Source organism: Prinia subflava, chromosome 1 (assembly GCF_021018805.1).
Source record: "Prinia subflava isolate CZ2003 ecotype Zambia chromosome 1, Cam_Psub_1.2, whole genome shotgun sequence".
NCBI classification, from domain to species: domain Eukaryota; kingdom Metazoa; phylum Chordata; class Aves; order Passeriformes; family Cisticolidae; genus Prinia; species Prinia subflava.
In genome coordinates, this window is record NC_086247.1 from 60,639,282 (window position 1) to 60,660,149 (window position 20,868).

The 20,868-nt window shown below is 43.0% G+C and overlaps 1 protein-coding gene across 3 annotated transcripts in view; it reads left to right on the forward strand.

Annotated features, from left to right (window-relative positions):
* The window catches only part of CARMIL1 (capping protein regulator and myosin 1 linker 1), a 191,337-nt gene extending 176,000 nt beyond the window's left edge, over positions 1–15,337 (forward strand). For 2 of the 3 annotated variants that reach the window (XM_063397814.1, XM_063397833.1), the window contains 5 exons: positions 3,780–3,858; positions 6,684–6,917; positions 9,573–9,707; positions 11,298–11,444; positions 14,287–15,337. In XM_063397814.1, coding sequence (XP_063253884.1) covers positions 3,780–3,858; positions 6,684–6,917; positions 9,573–9,707; positions 11,298–11,444; positions 14,287–14,423 — 732 coding nt within the window. In that variant the 3' untranslated portion in view covers positions 14,424–15,337. The remainder of the gene's footprint in view (positions 1–3,779; positions 3,859–6,683; positions 6,918–9,572; positions 9,708–11,297; positions 11,445–14,286) is intronic. The other variant, XM_063397823.1, reaches the window with a different exon arrangement.
* The last annotated feature ends 5,531 nt before the right edge of the window (positions 15,338–20,868 follow it).

The following is a 20,868-nucleotide window of genomic DNA, read 5'->3' on the forward strand; positions in this document are numbered from 1 at the left end:
TATGATTTTAAATAAGAGTATTATGCCCTGCCTGCAATTTATAAAACACCAAGCTATTCCAGATTATATGCATTTTTACAAGTGCATAATTGTGGATGCTTTGTGCTCTTTGGGTTCTTAACACTTGTTATCTACAGTGAGTCAAATCTGGAAAGACATGACTGAGGTAGAATATTAGCATGTGTAATACTTTTTATAAGTGGGAGAAGTAAAAGTCCTTTTCACTTAGCAAGCTTTCATAACATTAATTGGAAACTTTAATTTCATCCATCAGAAGGAAAAGTAGTTGCTTATTCCAAGGTTTTGTGGTGGTTTTTTTTACCACACTTAACTTATTTACTGACTGGAAAGGTTAGTCCTCTTATTTCAGGTTTAAATTACAAGAAAATAATAGTATTGATCTTATTTTTTGTACAATTTTACATTTATGGAATGCAAAACTATGTCTTTATACATAGACATATATAAAAGAGTGACAATAAAACTGAAGCGAAATAGGAATCTGTACAAAGCAGAGTATTGAGTTATCCATCCTTAATGTTGCTCAGAGAACACAAAGTTGAGCTGCTGCTCAAAAGCCTTTTTCACATACTTCATCCATCACAATATCAAATAATTTAGGTTTGCACTTTTATTCATGATACTCATGAAGGTGGAAATTGTAAAGTTCCTGACACTTGAGCAGCAGAAGACAGCATCCCACTGCTGCATTGTTTGGGATGGTTATGATATCAAGTTCTGTAACATCTTCAAATTTATCAAAATTTCAGTAATGCAGAAAATTGTGTTTTCTTGTAAGGTACAGATGGCTGCTTATATTCTGAGCTATTTTACATGACAACAAAGCCAGAAGGAATTTACTATTTCATTCATACCCTACCACAGTCTTGTTACAGATAAAAGTCATGAGCAGGTGCCGAGTAGATGGAAAGATGGTAAATGCATTTTTGTTTTCTTTTGCTTAGAATACAACGTGGGAATTGGCACTAATGGTAGAGTCAAGTATTTGCAGATCCGTGTTGCTTCAGGGTGCACATAAATAGATCTTTTAGCTCCATCTAGTGTTACACACTGGATTTTTAAATACCTGGAGCAAGGCTCACGACGAGACCATCATTCATAGCCTGTTTATTCCCTCTCAGTGGCACCCAGCTCTGCAGTGTTTCCCAGCCTTGCACGAATTCCTATTAAAAAATTAAATGTATTAAAAAATACAGCCTGGGCATTATTTAGCTACATGATGAATTCACTTGCATTGATCTGACTTCTGAAGGTAGATTTTTGCAGCCAGTATTTAGTGTCGTCTGGGGACCATAAGCTGTTTGTAATGTGTGCACAGTAGGTAGCCAAACATGCTCACATCCTAATTGCATTTTTAAGTACTACACTAATAGGTGCCAGCACTGGCTTTTCTACTTGTCTCGGTACATGGTCATATTTCCCCAGTAGTCCCATAACTAGAGAGGGAGGAAGGAACCACATTGAAATTAGTTTCATACAGTCATGCAGCTCTCCTAAGTCATTTACTGTAGCTAAGTGTTATGCATCTTTCTTCAGTATTTACAAAAGAAAATTAGTTTCTCAGTGAAAGTTCATGAGAATTTGCATTCCATGAAAAGATTGTTGCAAAAAAGGTGTTCTTTCCAAGATACAGAAGAAAAATCCATCAAAAGGAGAATGGTATTCCCTTTAAAAACATATAGCCAAGACAGTCTTATAGAAAAATGTGTAACTTTAGGAGGGAATAGGTGAGAATTTAGCCAAAATATCAATGTCAGTCAAGAAATGGGAATAGAAACTGAGTTTCTGCCCAGTGGCACAAAGCCCTAGTGTTTCTGCTATCTTTGGAGGTGACTTTGTTTTGTCCATATGGACACTCTAGCTAAATATTCTGGCCCTACAATCACAGCATTTCTGGAGTTCATCTGTCCAGAAGACTTCATTGCATCAGGGTAGTTTTACAGTACAGGAAGCTAAATGATTATTCTAATAGCACTCTCATTAGTGCAGTATGCAATTTTAAGAGTTCACCTTTTCTTAGAGGAGAAGTTGAGGCATAGCATCACCCTGCCAGGTCTTACACAGGAATGGCAAACACTCAGCATCTCCATTCTCTTTGTTGTATTGAAGAGAGGCTCTGTTTTAGGAGCTGTGAAATCACATGAGCAAAGTGGAGGTATCAGTAAATCTGCAAGGCCAACTACACTGTCTACTGCATCACTCCCCAAAATCATCTCCTCTTGAAATGCCTTGGAAAGGCACACAGCCAGCATGAATATATAGAGATAATTTCTTTATGCTTGTTTTTGAAATACTACTTGCACTCTAAAAACATCAAATTTTCTGCAGTAGGTATGTGCTCCTGCTACTTTGTAACCATTTATTCCTTCCTACATTTCCTGTTGTCCCATTTTTAACTACATGCTATGCTTAGCAGTCTTTCAGATCATAACCTCCAAAGGGCAGTGATCATGTTTGTACACTGTGTGGAATGTGGTGGAGATTTCTGAGCGGGAGGGACAGTCAGAGCTGGTGTTGGAGTAGCAGCCATGACCTGAACACATCAGCCTCACTTATGTGTGGGTATATAACTAAATGCAGTGGTCATCAGAACAAATCGCTTGCTTTAAGTCATTTGCCATACTAAGTGACTTGAAATAGCAAATAAAGATCAAGATTGAAGCTGCCTGCATGCAGAAGTTTATCCCTACTTTTATAATTTAAAAAAACCTCACTTTCATCACTAGTCTTTTCTTTATAAGGTTTTCTCTTAGTGTATTCTGCACCTACTTCTGTGTGCTTTTTTGGAGTCCTCTCATTTGTCGTCCTGTCTAAGCTTTGATGGCAAGTAAGGCAGTAAAAGGAGGCTGGTTCTTTTACAAGTGCTGTATATCTAAGTTTTCCTGATGAATACATAGGTTTCAAGCTGACTTACCTATGATATGACAAAAGTCTCTGCAGTTTTTTGGGGTGTGTGGGGGTTTTTTTGTGGTTTTTTTGTTGGGGTTTTTGTTAGGTTTTTTTGTTCGATTTTGTTTGTTTGTCTGTTTGTGTGGGTTTTTGGGGGGTTTTTGGTGGGTTTTTTTTGGGGGGGGTTGTGGTTTTTTGTTGGTTTTTTGTTTGGTTTGGTGCTTGGTTTTTGAGGGTTTTTTTTGAGGCCAAGACGTTAAGAAACCTGTTTTTGACAAGAGAGGACAGGCAAAAGTGTCAGCACATAAACCAGAAGTCTTCTTTCTTTGAGGTACTGAGCACCCAGAGGTGCTTGTGGTGGGTAGCTTTAAACACTTTTCAGTGAGTAAGGTCTGTTGGTTTTTAGAGGAATCCTGTAAATACGTGATTACTGCTGCTTCTGTAGTTGCAGTTTTATCTAGAAGAAGTTATTCTTTGGTGTAGAAGAGCATAATTCAGCAAATGATCTTCAGAAAAAGGTTTTCATTTCAAACAAGAAGTTTTTAGCTACAGAGCTATCTTTGGAGAAAAGGCTGCTTCCAGCTAGCCCCTGCAGTTTCAAGTCCTGTACCTTAGGAGACCTGTCACACAGGAGGCAGTGTGTCATTGCAGCTCTGGTGGGCATGTGGCAGTGTTAGGTACAAATCAGGGTAGTTTCCTTCCCACTTAGCTCTCCAAGATCTGAAACAAAGAGAGAATGCACCATTTCTTGCTATCACTGATTTCTCTGCCTCATGGCTTCCAAATTAGAGGGTTTTTCTTAACAGGACCACTGAGTTGTATTAATTGCAGGTATATTACTAATCTGAGAGCTTTTCTCACTCTTTCAGAAACTTGGGAATGACACGACTCCCAGAGAGTCTTTTGACACAACAGTGAGCTCAGAACGACTGGATGGAAGTGGTACAGGTACAGTATAAGTTTCCTGATGTAAACATCTTAGAAAATGCAACATGCCTGATGTCCAAAATCTCACTTCCCTCTTCAGATTGAATGTCTGCAATTGGTTAAGCAAAGTAGGAGCTTACACTATGTGGAGAGGATTAGAAACCAGCTCACTTTTTGTGCTGAGGATGGCACTTCTCATCAAATCAGCTCTAGGGTTGAGTTTGTGGCTCACTATTTTACTCTTGTTGCACAGGAGAGAGAGTACTTGGTGCAGGTGCCTGGGGCACCTTTGACAGAAGGCTGGCTTTTAGTGGGATCAGCAAAGCTGAGGCTCAACCCAAGAGCTAGCAGAAATGTCTGTGTACAAAGTGGAAGTGCTCGATATATCTGAGGACTGAAATATGACTGGTTTTCAAGCTTTAAGTCTGCTCATACTAACTTGAGTAGTGCTGGCTTTCAGCTGACCATAGTCCTGTCAGTCTGTCCTGATTCACAGTCAGTGGCAGCTGGCTCTTCCCAGGATTTACCCGGTTTCATCGAAGCCAGGGCTGTCTGCAAAGCTGTGAAGGTCCCTGGGTACTGCTCATGTGCACAAAGCAACTCTCCACTGTGTACAAAATAGTGTTCAGCCTTGCAGTGCTTACGGCACCGATTCCCTCTGCACCTCGTGTTTCCATGCCCCTGTCAAGCCACAGTCCTGGGCCCTGACACGGCAGTGCCACCCTGCAGCCACCTGAGGACAAGGCTGACAGACTGGTTTCCATGTATACTCTGGGGATTGGTCAATGAAGGCTTCAAAAGGGATTCAGCTCTGTTGGTTTGTGTTTACTACATGAAAGGAGTGGTTTGAATTAGGAAATCCAGGTCTGATTTCTCAGCAGCGCTGGTGTCCTGCAAGCCTGGCACACAGGATTGCTAAAACATACAGAAGCAAGGCTGGAAAAACAGGCTGAAATCAAAATCCAAATGTCGCCATTTTGATTGAGCACTTCAAATATCAATTTTGAAGTTTTATGTCTTTCTAAAGCTTTTTTAAAAAGCGTATTCAGAGCATGCCATAATCTATAAATCAGTACTTTTAAAGCCTCCTTGTCTTTTGAGGAGGACCTTGTGGACTGTATGTGTCCCCTGATGACAGCATACTGAAGTCAGAGGAGCAAGGATAGTCTGCACTTTGGGCACTGGAGTAGCTGAGGGTGCCTGACCTCAGCTTTTCTCTGGTCTTTGTCTCAGTGGATGACACATTTCACCCCCACCACACTGCACTGTGCTTGCCCCTTCCTTTTGGCCTCCAGCTGCCAGTTGTTTCCTTACCACTCTTGCTTGAGAGCTCCCCTAGGCTCCTTTTCATTGTTGCAACTGGAGTTTGTCTTTGGCTTGGGCTAATTTATTTTAAATTACTGTGTTCTAATAATGTTACGAGGCCTGAGGTCAGGAAGACAAGAAAGAAAGTTAATGGAAAATTGCTGAATATTGTTACAGGAGAACTATAGCTAGTGGTGCAGAAGGAGAATAAGTTTTGGAGGTTTTATTCCTTGCTTTGTGTCTGGATGCTGCCTGCTTTTTTTTGCATGCACACACACAGAGGTGCAAGCAGTGTCCTGCTGTTTCTCTTGCAGCAGGAAAGTATTTCAGGCGTGCAGACACAAACTCTCCCTGTCACGCACTCAGTCTCATCTCTATGTGCCACACAGCTGCCTGCTTTGCCAGGGTTTAACTCCAGCTGGGCTGGAAAACAGCAACATAGGCTGGAAAAACATATTGGAGATTGGCTTGCAACAATCTGTATAAACACTCCCCCTCCCTCCCACTGCCATTAAAATGTCTGTGCTCAGCACTTGTGTGTTCAGGAGGCTTTCTGAATGGGAATAGCAGGCAGGTAGGTCAAGACAGCATCTGTGAGCACACACTTGGTTTTGCCAAATACTGAGGCTACCAGTCTGCATTTCAGTTTACCTGTAATTCTCGTCTGAGAACAAAGATGTGAAAATAGTTGAAAGTCTCAGGCTAATATACAAGTTCCAAGATTATCATTGAAACTGCTAAATATAAGACTTCAACCTCTTGAAAGCTGCAGAGTAGGAAAGCAGAGCAGGCTTTTTGCTTGTTAGCAACCTGGAGTCCAGCAGGCTTTCTACCAGCTTGCACAGCTAGATGGGACTGACCTACTGCTTGTAAGACACTGTAAATTGATCTCTAAATACCTTGGTCTTTGTTTGGGATAAACAACGTGTTGGTAAACTTACTAATGTGTGGAAACTGCAAGCCAGCAAACTTACTAATGTGTGGAAACTGTACAGTGCTATTAGACAAATCAAAATACTATATAAAGAATACTTTGATCTGGCCTGAGTTTCAAAATCTCTTCTAGAGCTTGCTAAAAGCAACAAATAAAAAGATGTAGCCTGCTGGTCACACACTCGGGATTTATTTTCTGGGCCAGGATTTCTGTGTTGATCTTGGAAACCTGACCTTTTGTCTGCAGAGACACATAACAGTCGAGAGCTGCTTTTTCCACTGATCCATCACTGTTTTCTCAGCAGGTAGGCTGTGCCATCTGCTCCTAGAAATATGAAGGAGGAATAAAGTCCAGCTAGCTATCATACCAAATATATTAAAAAGAGGGATATGCAAGTGCTGTCGTGGGCAATTGGATCACAAATCTTAGCACATGTCAAAAATAGCAGGTTTAGAGTTTTTCTTGAGGTGATTTTGAGTAAGACATTAGGGATCCTCTTACACATAGCGGTGCGTGTGTTAGCCTGTGGTGGTATTTTCTACACCCCTATACCTGTGCATGGAGCCTCCTGTGCTGCAGCAGACTTTATTTTATATGTCTATTTCAGTGCCTAAACAACAGCAGACCCTTCCAGAGAGTCGGTTTGCATCAAATAAAGGCGACTCCATCTCAGCATCATCAGAAAAAAATTCAAAAGCTGAACCAAAGGCAGAAGCTGGTGCAAAGACAAGAGGTTCTTCCAATACACCGACCAGTCCAAAGCCCCCACTGCAGTCAACAAAGCCCAGCCTGGCAGGACGACCCACAGTGCCACAGAAACCACGCTCTGCCTCTCGTACTGGTGAGGAGCTCTTCCGGGCAGTTGTTATCCCCAGCTCTGGGTGCTCTTTGTTTGGGCTGTGGAGGAGACACCCATTGCCACATCCTGAACAGCAGTTAAATGGAGAGGGACAGGTTCTTCATTGCCTTGCTCTTAACTCACATCCTTCTTTTCCACCTCATGTTGCTCTGTTTCAAATAAACTTATTAAAGTAGTTTAATCTGTGATCCTCAACAGTAAAGTGTGAGAAGCAGTAGTGGCAGTGGCAGAGCTGTTTTGAGTTAGCCTGCTTTCACAGAAGAGGTGAGCATGGAAAGCTATTTCAGCATCAAAGCCCTATTGTAGTAGCACTGACAAAAATAAATGTGTTTTCTCTGAACACCTGGCTGTATATACTAAAGTGCTTGGGATTTTGTGACAGGCTGCTCGTAGCCCCTCAACCAAGTGCCTGTTATTCTTAATAACTTGCACAAACCATCTCTTACTTTTTCCTTGTTTAGCCTTTGTTTATTTCCTTGTTGCTTTTGACTGAAAATGATTGTGGCTATGCTTTTATAACCCTGCAAGTCTGCCTCCTGCCCAGATATTATCTTAAGGTTTCCAGTAGTGGGAAATGTTTCAGCAAATCTCCCATGCATTTGTCTGTCTGCTGTTTAATAAGCACTGTCACAACCTCCTCTTCCCAAAGTACAACCACTGCAGTTGAGGGGAATTAAAAGCTGGTTACAGACTTCCCAAGTATCTACAGCAAATATAGCTCATTAACTGCCAGGGAGTGAAAAATATGAGCATGGCCATCTGTAAGAGCTTGCAGCCCTCTTGACTTTTCCCATAACCACTGTTGACCTTAGAATGATGTCATTTCTGGTAAGGATGAGGAGTCAAAGAGCTGTTATGGCCTCCTCCCTGCCTTGATGTGAAACCTGAGCATTCCTCAATCTGCACTCCAGTGGGCAGAATATTGTTCACATAGAAAATCACCTTCAGAATTTAGGTGGATTTACATTTATTTTATTGACCATTTTAGAAATGGTCATCAAAGTGAGGGATGTCGGGTAAGATGCACATGAAAGTGAATGCAACATGAAAACATGGATTATTTAGTGGTGCTTAATCTGTAAAATAGGCAGTCAGAAAGACCTGAGCCGTCGGTTTCTGCCAGCTCCTATTTCCTGCAGAGAGAGCATGCTGTGGATTTAACACAAGGGAGTAATTAATCCTTACCCCTAATAACCCAGCTCTTTGGTTGACAGTAAAAGCAGCACAGCTCTGTTGCAGTCTAACTTCTGTCCTAGTACTTGTAGTAACCCACTGCCTAAGGATGCCCAGGCAATGTGATGGAGAAAACCAAGCAATCATCCTCTCTGTGCCCTTGCTCTCACTGTTTCCAGCAGTGTGGCCACACAAATAGTAGCAAACTTTTTGCTGAGTAATCTGGGTGCAGAAGGGACACAGCTCAGATGTCCACAAATTGTCAAACACTGAAAGTCTATATCTAGCAGTGTTTGCCCATCGCTGTGCTCCTCCTTGTGTTGATATTGAGCTTCCCCAAGCAAGTGGCCTCACAAGTATCAAATGCATGGAGAAGGTCCAAGAGGTGTTGTGTCTGTTCATACCAAGTTGCATTTGGGAAGCTCATCACTTTCCTGTGCTGTAAGTGAAACAGTTGACTCTTTTTGGTGTCTCCTCAACAGAGATAAATTTTGATTAATTTCTATTATGCAGCTGAATTAACTCTTTTTACAAATATGCAACACAGATTATACTCTGAGTTCCTTTTGTACTTCTGTCAATGCTAATGTATCTTCCTAATTCCTCTGTTATGTACACATGCCACTGTTTACTGCTTGAAAAGCAAACTTAAAAGAGTTTAAGTGGCTGTACTTCCCTGCTATCCAAATGAGGCCTGTCTAGTGTAAGACTGAAAAGGTCTTCTTGTAAGGACTGTAAAGATTGGAAGTCAACTTGCCTTACATAATCTATATCCAGCCTTTTAGAGAAGCAAGATATCCAGATGGTTTTAAACTATGGATTTAAATTTAAGTTTCAGATCTTGTCACAATCTAGAAGATGGAAGTATTTTTTCTTTTTAGCAAGTCTTTATAGATGCCCTTTTGTTATGCTCTGGGAAGTTATTCATGGAAGTACAGAGTTCTGTAATGCTTTTTGTGTAATTTGTTTCCCTGGTTCAGACCTTATAATTCAGACCTGTTTAGACCTTATAATTGTGAAAGAGGACATCTAAATTGGTCAGTTAATTATGTTTCAGGACAATAAAAATATAACTAGAACAAATATTTCCAAAAAATTCATGCAAAATTTTTTTTCAGCTATTCTTTACAAATTGCTACTAATGTCTTGCTGGTAAATCACTTGGTCACATCAGATTTCTATTTGCACTACAATAGCAGCACACATGAAAAATGCTGAAATTGAGATCTTCTCTTTGGCTGCTAAACATCTTGAACCTGGACTGAGGTCCATACAATTTGTTCTCTTGTTGTAATGTAAATTCCTGAATCCTTCTTTTACTAGCACAGGTTATGGCTGGTTCTTGTTTGTGTATTATGCTGAGGTTTGGCCCATCATAAACAGCACTGTTTCTGTGTAGAAACTGTGAGCTTCAGTGTAGATATAATTTTTCCTTCTCACCCTTTTGTTTGTGGTACTCCACAGAGGATGCTCCAGAGTCTCCCTCTGGCCCCAGTTCCCCAAAAGTTGCCCTGCTTCCACCAGTGCTGAAGAAAGTTCCTTTTGATAAAGAAAAGGATGGTCAGAGCAGCCCCACAGTCAGATCATTTTCTCAAGAAGGTAGGAGTATTTGTGTAACCTGGTATCTTCTAGTGAAATTTGATGTGTCATTGTCTCCTGATTTGTTTTCACTTGGAAGGGAAGAGGGTTATGTATTTGAAGGTGCAAAATGCAAGGAAAATATATCTGGTCACCTATTCACCTTGTCACCTATTCACCCATCTTCCTTTGCTCAAATCAAATTAACAATCCCTGGGTATTAATAATGTAACTGAACAATTGAGGGATTCATGTGTTGTGTGCATTTATGGTTGGTTTGGTCTGAACTAAGGTGCTGGTCGATACTGGTTACACAGTAATGTGAAATGCAGCTCTGTGGTTCAGCACATTTCTAGGGGAGCAGCCATAACTTTGTTCCTTTCAGCCAGCCCACTGCTCTCTTTGTTTTCCTTTCTGTGGGGTCTCTGCATGTGACTGAGTTTGCCTCCCTGCCTCGGGCAGTGAGTCTCTGTGTGCCAGGGCAAGGCTTGGTACCTTTTATCTTTTATGCACAACAGTAGGCTGCTCTCTTCTCTCTGCCAGTTTTCATGTGTGCACTGGATTTCTGCTTTTGCTGATGCATTTTCGTGCCCTGGGTTGACTCTTAGAAGAGCTAAAGCTTCCTCTGACAGCACAGGATATGTGGAGAAGTAGTCCCAGGAATGTTGCTCACCATGGTTATAGCTGGCACAAGTGATGATGTTTGAAATCTGGGAGTGAGATGCCTTCCTTTCTTGGCCTCTCCCCAACAAAGGCATCTAAGGTGATTCCCATCGCTTAAGCTGTGAAACAAAGAGGTGCCCTTTCACACTCTGACAGCAGATTTTCACAGCATAGAATGGGGAAAAACGAGTTGAGGCAGCTACGTAATGCTGGGTTGTGAAGATTGAGAAGTTGTGCTGCCTACAGAGCCCGCTGTCAGCATTCAGATGATCCATATTGACAAAAGCAAGAGGAGTCAGGCACTTACTCCTTGCTCCGTTAAAACTCTCCAGTCAAATTAGCCAAACACAGAATTTTCTATTCAGCTCCACATGGCATTGTACATATTTTATCCATATAGTTTAGACTTTTCAGGTCCTTAAGGAGCTGCTGGGCTTTGCATAAAGTTGTTTGGGAAAGAGTAAATTCTGTTTATTTTATTTTTATTCCTTTTAATCTGTTCTTTTTTATTCATTACTGTCCTACTTCCTCACTCAGCCATTTGTCTGCCCTTGCTTTCTGCCTCTCTTCAGGCTAGCATGTTCAATTTATTTCTGCAACTGGTAAATCACTGCAAATCTGCCTGAGTTAGTAACAAAATCATATCTCCTGTGAAATAAAGCTAAAAATTAGATGATACTTGATTGCAAAATCACTTTATGTTGATGATTTTAACTGTACTTCATGGGACAATCTGAAAACACACCTCTTCGCACTGCATGGCTGTAAGATCAGGCTGCAGTTACCAACACCCCGAGATATCTGGACTAAACGAGCAACTGGCATACTGATTACTGCACTCTGAATAATTGATTAAATGGGCTGGATAAGTGAAATTTTTCATATTACCGTCTGTACATAGGCTTACAAAACAGCTTCAGAGCATAAATGAATCCTTTTCCTTGCTAGAGCAAACAGGAGATTGTCAAAAAAGTGATGCAGCTCTTGACTGTGCCAAGCCATCTGGCAGCGTGAAAACCACTCCGGGGCAGTATTCTACCAGTGCAGAAGAGGAAGCTAATGTGCTTGGGCAGAGGATGGCACAGCCAACTTCTGGTTAGAAGTTTCCATTTTTCATCAGCGTGGTGTTTGATAACTGGCACTAACAATTGTTAAGAAATGGTAATAGCAAAGAAGCCACAGAAGGGTGTGGGTTTGTCATTTGTCATTATGAGAAAGGTAAAAATCTCATGGAGTTCTAATCATATCTCTGTCCCCATGGGATTTACATGGCATGAAAAAATCCACAGATAAAACATATGTGCATTTTTCCTTTGTGTCACTCCAGTGTCCAGTCCCATCTAGCACGTGCAGCCCCTCTGCAGAAGAGCACCCAGTACAATCTGTGACTGCTCAGTGCAGCACTGGCACAGTGCAGGTTGGCTGGCTGCTGCTTGCTCTGCTTATACACCTGTCATTTCTAAGATCATGCATTTTAGTGTTTCAAAAAACATTTCAGCTTGAATATTGATAGTGCCAGTTTCAGTGCATCACTCACAAAACCATTTGAGAACTGGGTAAATCGGATTACTTATTGTTACTTTGATTTTCAGTTGCAAAAGCAGAAGAAAACGCCACCTAAAGAACCCAAGCCCAGCACTGTTAGTCAAAGGAGCAGCTTTGACTCACAGTGTGCTCATTCAGTAGACTATAAAAATGTTTGTTTCCTTTATGGGTTTTTAAAATATAAAAGCTCCTGTTCTCAAATGGTACATGTTTTACATGTTTGTCTTTATCTCTTAACTGGTTGGTTTAAACAGTTGTTCAAAATTACTTTTTTTTCTAAAGTATTTTAATTGTGTGTTTGAACATCTTATGCAATTCCATTTACCCACAGTTTTTCTGTTTATAAGACATCACATAACCCTTCCTCAGCCCAAAATTTATCCTTTTTGTATTGTAGAATCAAACTTAGTCCATCCAAACTGGGAATCTCCCCTCCCTATCATAATCAAATTATTATATTATTATATTCATTTTGGGATACCTCTCTGACAAAGTAAGTTTTGCAAGCTGAGATCCTGCTGTAGACTGCTGCAGGTCACCTGTGTACGGTTTTCAGCAAGGCAAGGGTAAGCTCTTCTGGCAGAAGCCTGCTTGCAATGTGTGGATTTAAATGCCTGATACATCTTTCAGTCATTTATGAGGCAAGCTACTTGCCTATATTTATCAGGCCATAAATTAAAATGGCTGCTGCAGGATGTGTGTTGGGTTTTGTTTGAAGAGTCAGTGAAGGCCAGACAAAGACCAGGTAATTCTTAGGAGGTACCGGCATCAAGGATGACTCAAAAAATTTCCTGGCACCTATTTCTTTGAAAAGCAGTGGTGCTTTGGGAGGTGGAAATGCCTGAATATTTTTTGCAGGATAATCCTCTCCAATTCTATGAAATGGCTTTAAAAACCTTTCAAAATCCCTTCCTGTTTCCCAACTTGCAATGCCAGGATAAGAATGCAGTGAGTCTGTAGCTGCTGGCCCTTATTTCCTCAGATATTTTAGCTAGCACAAGTAAGAAAACAGATATTTTGGACTCAGGAGAACTATTTGGTTGCCTTGGGATCCCTCTCTGCACTTCCCACATTCCTGGCAGTCTGTAGCAGAGCCTGCCACAGTTAGAAGTGGCCGCAGAGACGGTCAGTGGCAGGCTGCTGCTGTGGCTGGAGCTGTGTGCTGGTGGCAGGGCAGGCTGTCCCTTGCAGTGGTGAGGCTACAGGTGAGTGGTACATGGGGAAGGAGAGATGGTGCTGCATGGCCACAGCAGCTCTTGTGCCTTGTCAAGAGAGGAATTCACAAAAGTGGTGAGGAACAATAATTAGTGTGAACCAAAGCCGACCATCCCTACCCTAAATGGTGGAGCAAGGAAGGTCTTGCAATGGCAACATTTAATTTTGTGGGAGTGAAGTGAGGTCACTTGCAGCAAGGTCACATTTAAGGGCCCCTGTGTGTTTGAAGTTTCACTTTAAGTGCAAGTATGAGATTTGAAATGCTATCAGTCCTTGGGTAAGGTCACCCTGGTTGATGTGTATAACCATCAAGTTACCATAGCAGTTGTAGGCCACTGATTAGATCAGGAATCTCAACAAGGCTTTACAACCTTCTTTCCCAATTTATTTTGAAGCTTATAGGTTTGGAGAAAGCCCTGGCTTTATGGAGATTCCAGAGTGCTGGGTGAACAAAATGGGTACTGTTTGCATTTAGAGCATGGGAAGTGGATATGGCCTCCTGCTTTCTCCACTGCTGAGCACAGCAAGGTGCAGAGCCCATGGTCTTTTCTGGAAGAGGTGATTGTTGGGCTCAGAGCCAGGGGTGTCCTTCCTATCAGGGGACAGGAAGGACATTGGGACCTGGCAGTGTAGTGGGGAAGGGAGAAACAGTTTGGGTAGCTTGGATGCTGAGGTGAATGTCTGTCCTGATCAAAGCTGCTGAGTCAGAAAGGAGAGTGCAGCTGTGTCCTGCCAGGGAGACAGGCCTGCCTGGGACGTGCATCACTGGTCTGAGGGGTGCCCAGCAGCACATCCACCTCAGCAGTCAGGAGTGCAGTGTCTGAGATCCATCCCAGCTGGAAAAAACGAATGCTGTTCTGGTTTGGGAGGGGTGTGATGAGAAGAAAATCTCCAGGCCATTTCTAACTGTAATGTTTATCTGTGTCACAGTGAAATACTAAGTATCATGTTTCGAGTTTGCCTGCATGCCAACCAACGGTGGAATAAAGCTTGCTCAAACTCTCCTCACCTTTTTCTGGCTTGAAAAATTAATGGACCTATGCTACCCCTACTAGCAAATTAATTCAGTGGGATCAGGAGCAGCTCTCATGTGCATTAATGACTTTTTTTATTGTTATTTTTTCTTCTTCCTTTCTCTTCTGCAATCATTAGTAAGTCCTATTTCTGTTTTATGCAGCTGCAAAAAGAAGCCCTGGGCAGCAGTCTCATGAGTTCCAGGAAATGAAGCAGAGGTCCTTAAGTAAAGATGGCCATCAGGGAAGCAAGTCCAGTGACTCTGGCGAAGAAGCAGATAAAGATTTTATTTTTGTTTAGCAATCAGTACAAGTGCTTTGTAGCGCAAGAGCTTTTTGTAACAATCTGGGTTCAGCAATCAACAGCCCTTTTAGTCAGCTGCTCTTTCACCACAGGTACATTTCCATGCAGAAAACCTGATCTTCCAATCATGACTTACAGTACACCTGGCATTGATTCAGTCCTTAATTTCTGGTCTGTACAGTGCAGGCATTCCTTTCCATGCCTTTGCCTAAAGCCGGCTATTGTTTCATGTATTCTACTTGAATTTCTCTGAAGCAGCTACAAAGAGTGCCCTGCATTAGGGCATTTAGAAAGCAAAGCAAATTAACTGGACACTGTCTTACACTAATACACTGTACAGCAGGTAATGTGTTGTACTGCTGAATGTAAATGTGTCAGATCTGCACGTGACTTACCTATAAATATATTCTTGCGGTATGCAATTGCACATTGTAATTATATTAAGAGAGCACACTAATAAAATAATTTGTATAGATTATATATATTAAATGCTTGGGTATGGTTTTTACATTCTCCCATAGGGAGCTTCTTTCTTCCTGTTCTCCTACTGTACATAAAGCTCCAACGCTTACATTTGTGTACTGTCAGAAAGCACAACAGAGAAGGATTTGGATTACGTATAACCATGGTATGCTTCCACATTCGTATATTAATGTACATAGTTGATTGCAATGAGGGCAATTGAAATTTTATTAATATTGGTGTTTTCTGGAGGCCTTCCTCGGTTCTGTCTGCATATTAGCTTCCTTTCAATGTGTAATTCTATGAGAAACATAGCTTGACATCTGTAAAAACATTTCAGCTTTTGAGGGAGGGGATGCAAATTTCACAGCTACCCATTTACATTACAGGTCGAAGGGATTTTATTCATATGTATATTTGTAACAATAAAAATGATTTTACAACTGAAATACTAGTGTTTGTTTTTACAGCACTGTGGTCTGATGGTCTCTGATCTTTGAATGCTGGCATTGGGTCAGATAGGAAAAGTGTGCAGTTGAGACAAAACCTGTATAATTTTTCTACTTCTGTTCCAGATGAAAGGGACACATACACATCATAAAATGCTGAAGGAGGATCTCTTTACTATTCTCCCTTGGAATTTTAAGCAAAGTAACCTTTGTGTGAGCCAGAAACACCTGCTATCTAAATTCTCAGTTTTGGTCCAATAGGACAGAGTAAAATTGGTTTGGTAAGTCTCTCCCAAAAGCAATTTCTCTGGCATTTTGTGGCTTTTTGAGTGGACAGAAGTGCTCAGGTACCTGCCTGTCTGATGACCTTCTTTCTGATCCCTGTGCACGTGGCTGCTGTTGCCACTTCTCCTATTGCACTATAAAGGGCTGCTAAGTCAAAAAAAAAAATCTTGGAAGCACTTGGTAGAGGTTTACATCTCAAAAGTAGGTTACAGGGTAGTGGGAAAGGGGTCCTGAAGGCTAGGGGTTCCTTCTTGGGGTTTGCCCTGACTTGAAATGACACATTTATCTGAAATTATTAAAAAAGTCTTCATATTCAAATATATACTTTTGATTTATTTGCCATCACTAAGGACAAAAGCCAAATTGCAAAGGAAAACTTGAAATACCTGTATTATAAATGAAAATTAATTTATTCGTAAATCAACTGCAATTTTTATTGCTATGGGACATAGAAAAGACAACTGTCTGAGAAGTGTAAGTATGCAAGAAGGGTTGCTCTAATTATTGGTTTTGTGAATTTAAGAAAATTAACAGCAAGGATTGTGGTATTAAGAGAAAAAATTAAAATAGTCTCTAACTTCCAGAGCAGTTAGTTGCTGAGAATTTCTTACTTGTGCTTGGTGTTCTTCTCATCAGTCATCTGAGATACTGTTCTGGTCCTGCTGTGAGAAACCATGGCAGTGGTGTGTGCTCATCACCCTATAGTAAACCAGAAGGGATGTTTCAGATGCTGTAAACAAAGCATGTGTTTGTGCTGTTAAGAAGAAGAAATGCTTTAGTGCTGTAACATTTGTTTGCTGGAGTATAAGGATTTCATTAGACATCAGTATTTTTCCATATTAGTTATGGAAAGCCATTTCAGTCTTTATTCCAGCCATCAGTGTGTTGTGGGCAGACTGAGTGGTGGAGAAACAACTTGGAGGGAGTGCTAGTGAGAGCTCTTGAAGACCTGGGGTTTGGCTTTTTGTGTGTGTGGCTTTGGGGCTGGGGAGGAGTGATGGTTTTCATTTCTTTACTTTCTGCCTGGCACACCCAGCACTAGCAGCGTGAGTGAGAAGAATTCATGTGGCATCCAGAGCACCTCTCTTGTACTTCTTCTGCATTTAAGAAATAATGACTTTTATTTTCGGTATCTTGGGCTCATAGAGACCATGGTTAAGTGCCAGTGTGTTTCAGGAAAGGAGCAACCACTGTCCCCTGGTGCCAAGCCAAGTTGGGAGGTTTGGGGAGATCCTTGCAGAGCAGGGAAGGTGCTGCCTTTCCATGAGCTGTGGGCCCTCCAGGCAGGTGCATAGCTGGCAGAACCCTCATTTCTCCTTTTCTCCTGCTGCCTGAGCTGCTCTGTTGGTGGCCTCCTGAGATGCCCAGTGGCAAGGGTCCCTGGAGTGCCTGGGAGATTGAACAGAGATCAGGTGGAGGTACCACTGAAGGAACGGGTTGCTAACTTGTTCTCCTGGGGCATTCATAATATCTTTGAGTGCCACCAGTGCTGTGTGTTCCTTCCTGTCACACACGGGTGCTGCCTGAGCACCTCCAGCTGTGCTGGCAGCGGTGGGAGCAGAGTTTGGCATGGGAGGAGGTGGCCTGCCTCCCAGGCATGCTGCTGGCATTCCCCTGCAGCTGAGGGCATCTCCACAGTGCTGTGCTGTGCAGTCTGGTCACACAGAAAGGGCTCAGAGGCTCCAGCTGGGGTTGCATGTGACACCATGGCTTGGTCCCTGGGCCATGACTGCTGTCAGACAAGAGTTGCCTTCACCATAGGGGTGAAAGCAAGGCCCTCTGCTTCCTCCCATGCACGTAAGCATCTTGTATGAGCAAACAAGAGGGAAGGACCAGCAGCCCTGGTCACCCACTTAAAAATGCTGCCCTGGAATGGGTCTGGCCACGAGCATCTCTTTTCAGAGCTGCACCTAACTGATCCACCCTTAGGAAAAGGGAGTAAAAAGCTCTCCTGGAGGGAGCTGCTCTGCTCTTAAATCTGTTTTTTAGGTTTTACTGCCAAGGAATTTCACCTCTGATGTACATAGTGGGAGCACCTCCCCCTCTGAGAGGTGCTGGAGAAGGTGGCTGCGTGTCAGGCTCCAGTGTGAATTCTGTACCACAGCTGCAGGAACTACTTCCCACTCCCTGCTAAAGGAGGTTAAAATCTGAGTGAGAGATTTTGAGCTTTTTAAAGTATTCCCTCATGTGCAGTAACAACAATAAATAGCTACTTCCTAAGATGGGAATTGCAATCATCCTAAATCTTCCCCCTCTGCCAGAGCCAGCCATCCAGGCTGAGACAATTTGGGAATTAATGTGGTCCATTAGTCACAAATCTGTGCAACCCACCACGCTTCGCTGAGAGCTGCCACCAGCACAAGCTCTCATCACCACTGCTTATTAATTGATAAATGTGGAGATGATTTCTCTCTTCTATTGCAAACAAAAAAGGTACTGAGAATAAATTTTGGGAAGATAGCAGAAGGCTCTGCTCCTGTTTGAAATCATGAGAGCTATTCTGCTTTCCCCATACCCAGGAGTGCTAGTATTGGGTGGGTTGTGCCTGAATCCCACCTCTGGAGATTATCCTCTGTGCTGAAGCTTGGGGAAGGTTTCAGGTAGAAACACTGTCCTTTGCTTCTCCTGGACCCATGAGCCAAGAGAAGTAACAAACAGCACTGGTTAAGTAACAGATTATCATTTAATACCTGTCTCCTGCTGATCAGGAAAGCAAAGCAGTCTTTTCCCCATCCTAACAAAATTGAGAGGATGAAAATATACTTCTAATGTAGGAGCTCCCCATCCCAGAAATAACGGATCATGGGAAGATCTGCCAAGCACCTTCACAGCTTTCCTACTCACCTCTGTGCCCATCCTCCTGCAGTTCCTCATGCCTCCTCCCAACAGGCGCCTCTTGCCAGCACCACAGCAAATGCCTTTGGAGCCACCTGAGCCATCCTCTGCTAGTGTCCAACATCTCCAAAGCCTCCTGACCACAGGCAGGGCAGGAATTCACAGCAGCTGGGGTGTCTTCTCCAGGGGCCAGAGAGGGGTGTGCTGGTTTTTGGTTGAGAGCAGTCAGCTTCACCAAACAGACAGTGCTCCTGGAGTTCCTCAGGCCATGATGGCACCTTGTTTCAGCAGGCATTGCCAGTGACTGACAGCTTAAAATGCTGCTCTTATGCACATGGAAGTCTTCTTTTGCCTTCCTGAAACAGATTTGTCCAGCTCTGGAGGGCAGTTTTCCAGAACTGCACAGTTTGTGGATTCAGAGACCCAAGGAACAGGCATCTGAACAGGTGAAGAAATACAGAAGTGAGGCCTCAGGGTGATCTGCAGGGCAGGGAAACAAATCAAATAGTGTAAAAGCTAATGGCAAATCGCTAGAAAGCAGCCTAGTGGGGGGCTGCATCCAAGTGCCACTTGGGATTGTGAGATGCCCTAGAGGTTCCAGGGTCACATGTGGTGAGAAGTCCAAGCTGATGAAGAAAGCCTGGTGCAGGACAATGGCTGAGCTCCTGATAAAACTCTTTTGTCCTCTGAATACAGGACAAAGCTGTCAGTTCTCAATCAGCAGCCAGGAACAAGGTGGTCCTCAGGATGAGGGACTGGCTTGGGCAGGAACCAGGACCAGGACCAGCTCACCCCCTCCCTGGGCCCTCTCACCTGTGGTTGCTCCTGCTGCATCAGGGAGGGACCTGCTGCAGGGGCAGGACCACGAGTGTTCTGGGGGTTCAAATTCCCTCCATGTCAAGTACCAAAGAGAAATTGCTGTGAGAACAATGATGCTCATCAGCACAAAGAAGCTGAAGAGTGAGACCCTCTATTTTTGAGTAGAGAGATAACAATCTGTGTCTGCACAGAAGATGGTGTCATTATGAGGGATCTGTTATTACAGGACTTAATTTCTTCTGCTGTATCCCAAAGCAAACTGAAGAGCCTCCTGCAGATAGAGTCTATTCCCAATTAGAAAGCTGCTCTGCCTTTGAAACCCCTGTATCAGCTGTCCTAGGGATTTTTTACATGCAGATTCCATGTTTGGGAACCCTGCATGGAAAAGCAAATATGCTGCCGTGGTCCCTCCCAGCCGTGTGTTGAGATTTTTGCTCTGATGCCTCTGTGCTGATGCTGCTTTGCCAGTTTATGATGAGTTCTGCCAGCTGACCCTAAATCCAATCCTTCAGAGCCTGTTTTTTCTGCTTTTCCAGTAAGTTGAACTGAGAAGAAAGAAGCTGCACGGGAGAAAGAGTATTTAATTAGATTGATACCAGCCAGGGAAGGCAGGAGAGGGGCTGCTAGCTTGGCAAATCCAATTTGGTTTCACTGAACGGAGGAGTTAACTCTGTAATCTCTGTTTAGCATCGTTCCAGGAATTCCTCCTTCCATTCCCATTTGCTTAGATGGGTCAGACCCAGCAGAGGGTAGAGAAGAGTGCTGTGGAGGTTGTACAGCCCAGGCTTTATTTGGACAACATTAAATTCTAGCCAAAGACTGAAATAATGAGAGTCATGTACTGTAACTGAGACTGCAGTCCCTGGGTAGCATTGAGCAGCATGTAGCTGGGGGAAATATCAGCTTTTCTTTTGGGAAATCTCAGATCCCTTGTGATGGCCTGAGTCTTGACCACTCATTTCAGTGGAATCCTTGTGGGAAGAGGTTGTTTGCTTCCTTATAACACTCAAGGGATCCTATTGCTGGTCAAAAATGAAGAAGACAACAGATGACTGAAGCCTCACAGCTTGGAGGGCTGGCTGGGTAGGCTGGAGAAACTTGGCCTTGATAGGAATCTGTGGATGGAAATGTCTGCGGGATGGCACTTCTTTGCACCCTGAACCCACACACTCTGCACCACCTGAGCCAGAAAGATGGATTCAGAATCTAGCACAGGAATGTGGGATTTGCCAGACAGAGGGAGGGAGCAGGATGGAAGCAGGGGCAGGAGAAGGGCATCCTTGTTGGGATGTGGGGGTCTACTGCTAATAAGCAGCTTGTACCCATCTCTGGGTGGGTTGGGAAGAGGAGTCTGTCTCTCTTCTGCAGCAGACAGCTTCATCTTTGACTTGATTTCCAAGAAATGGTAGGAATGGTAGGCACCTTCTCTGACTGTAGTATTTCCATTCTGATTTCCTTTCAGTTTGCTTCTGCAGCATTTTTAGCTTGCTGGGATGCTCACAGACCCCTTGCTGGGCAAGAGCAAATCATCCCCACCCTTGGCAGCCCCAGCTGTGCACAGCAGCTCAGCCAGCACACCCACCTCCCACTGC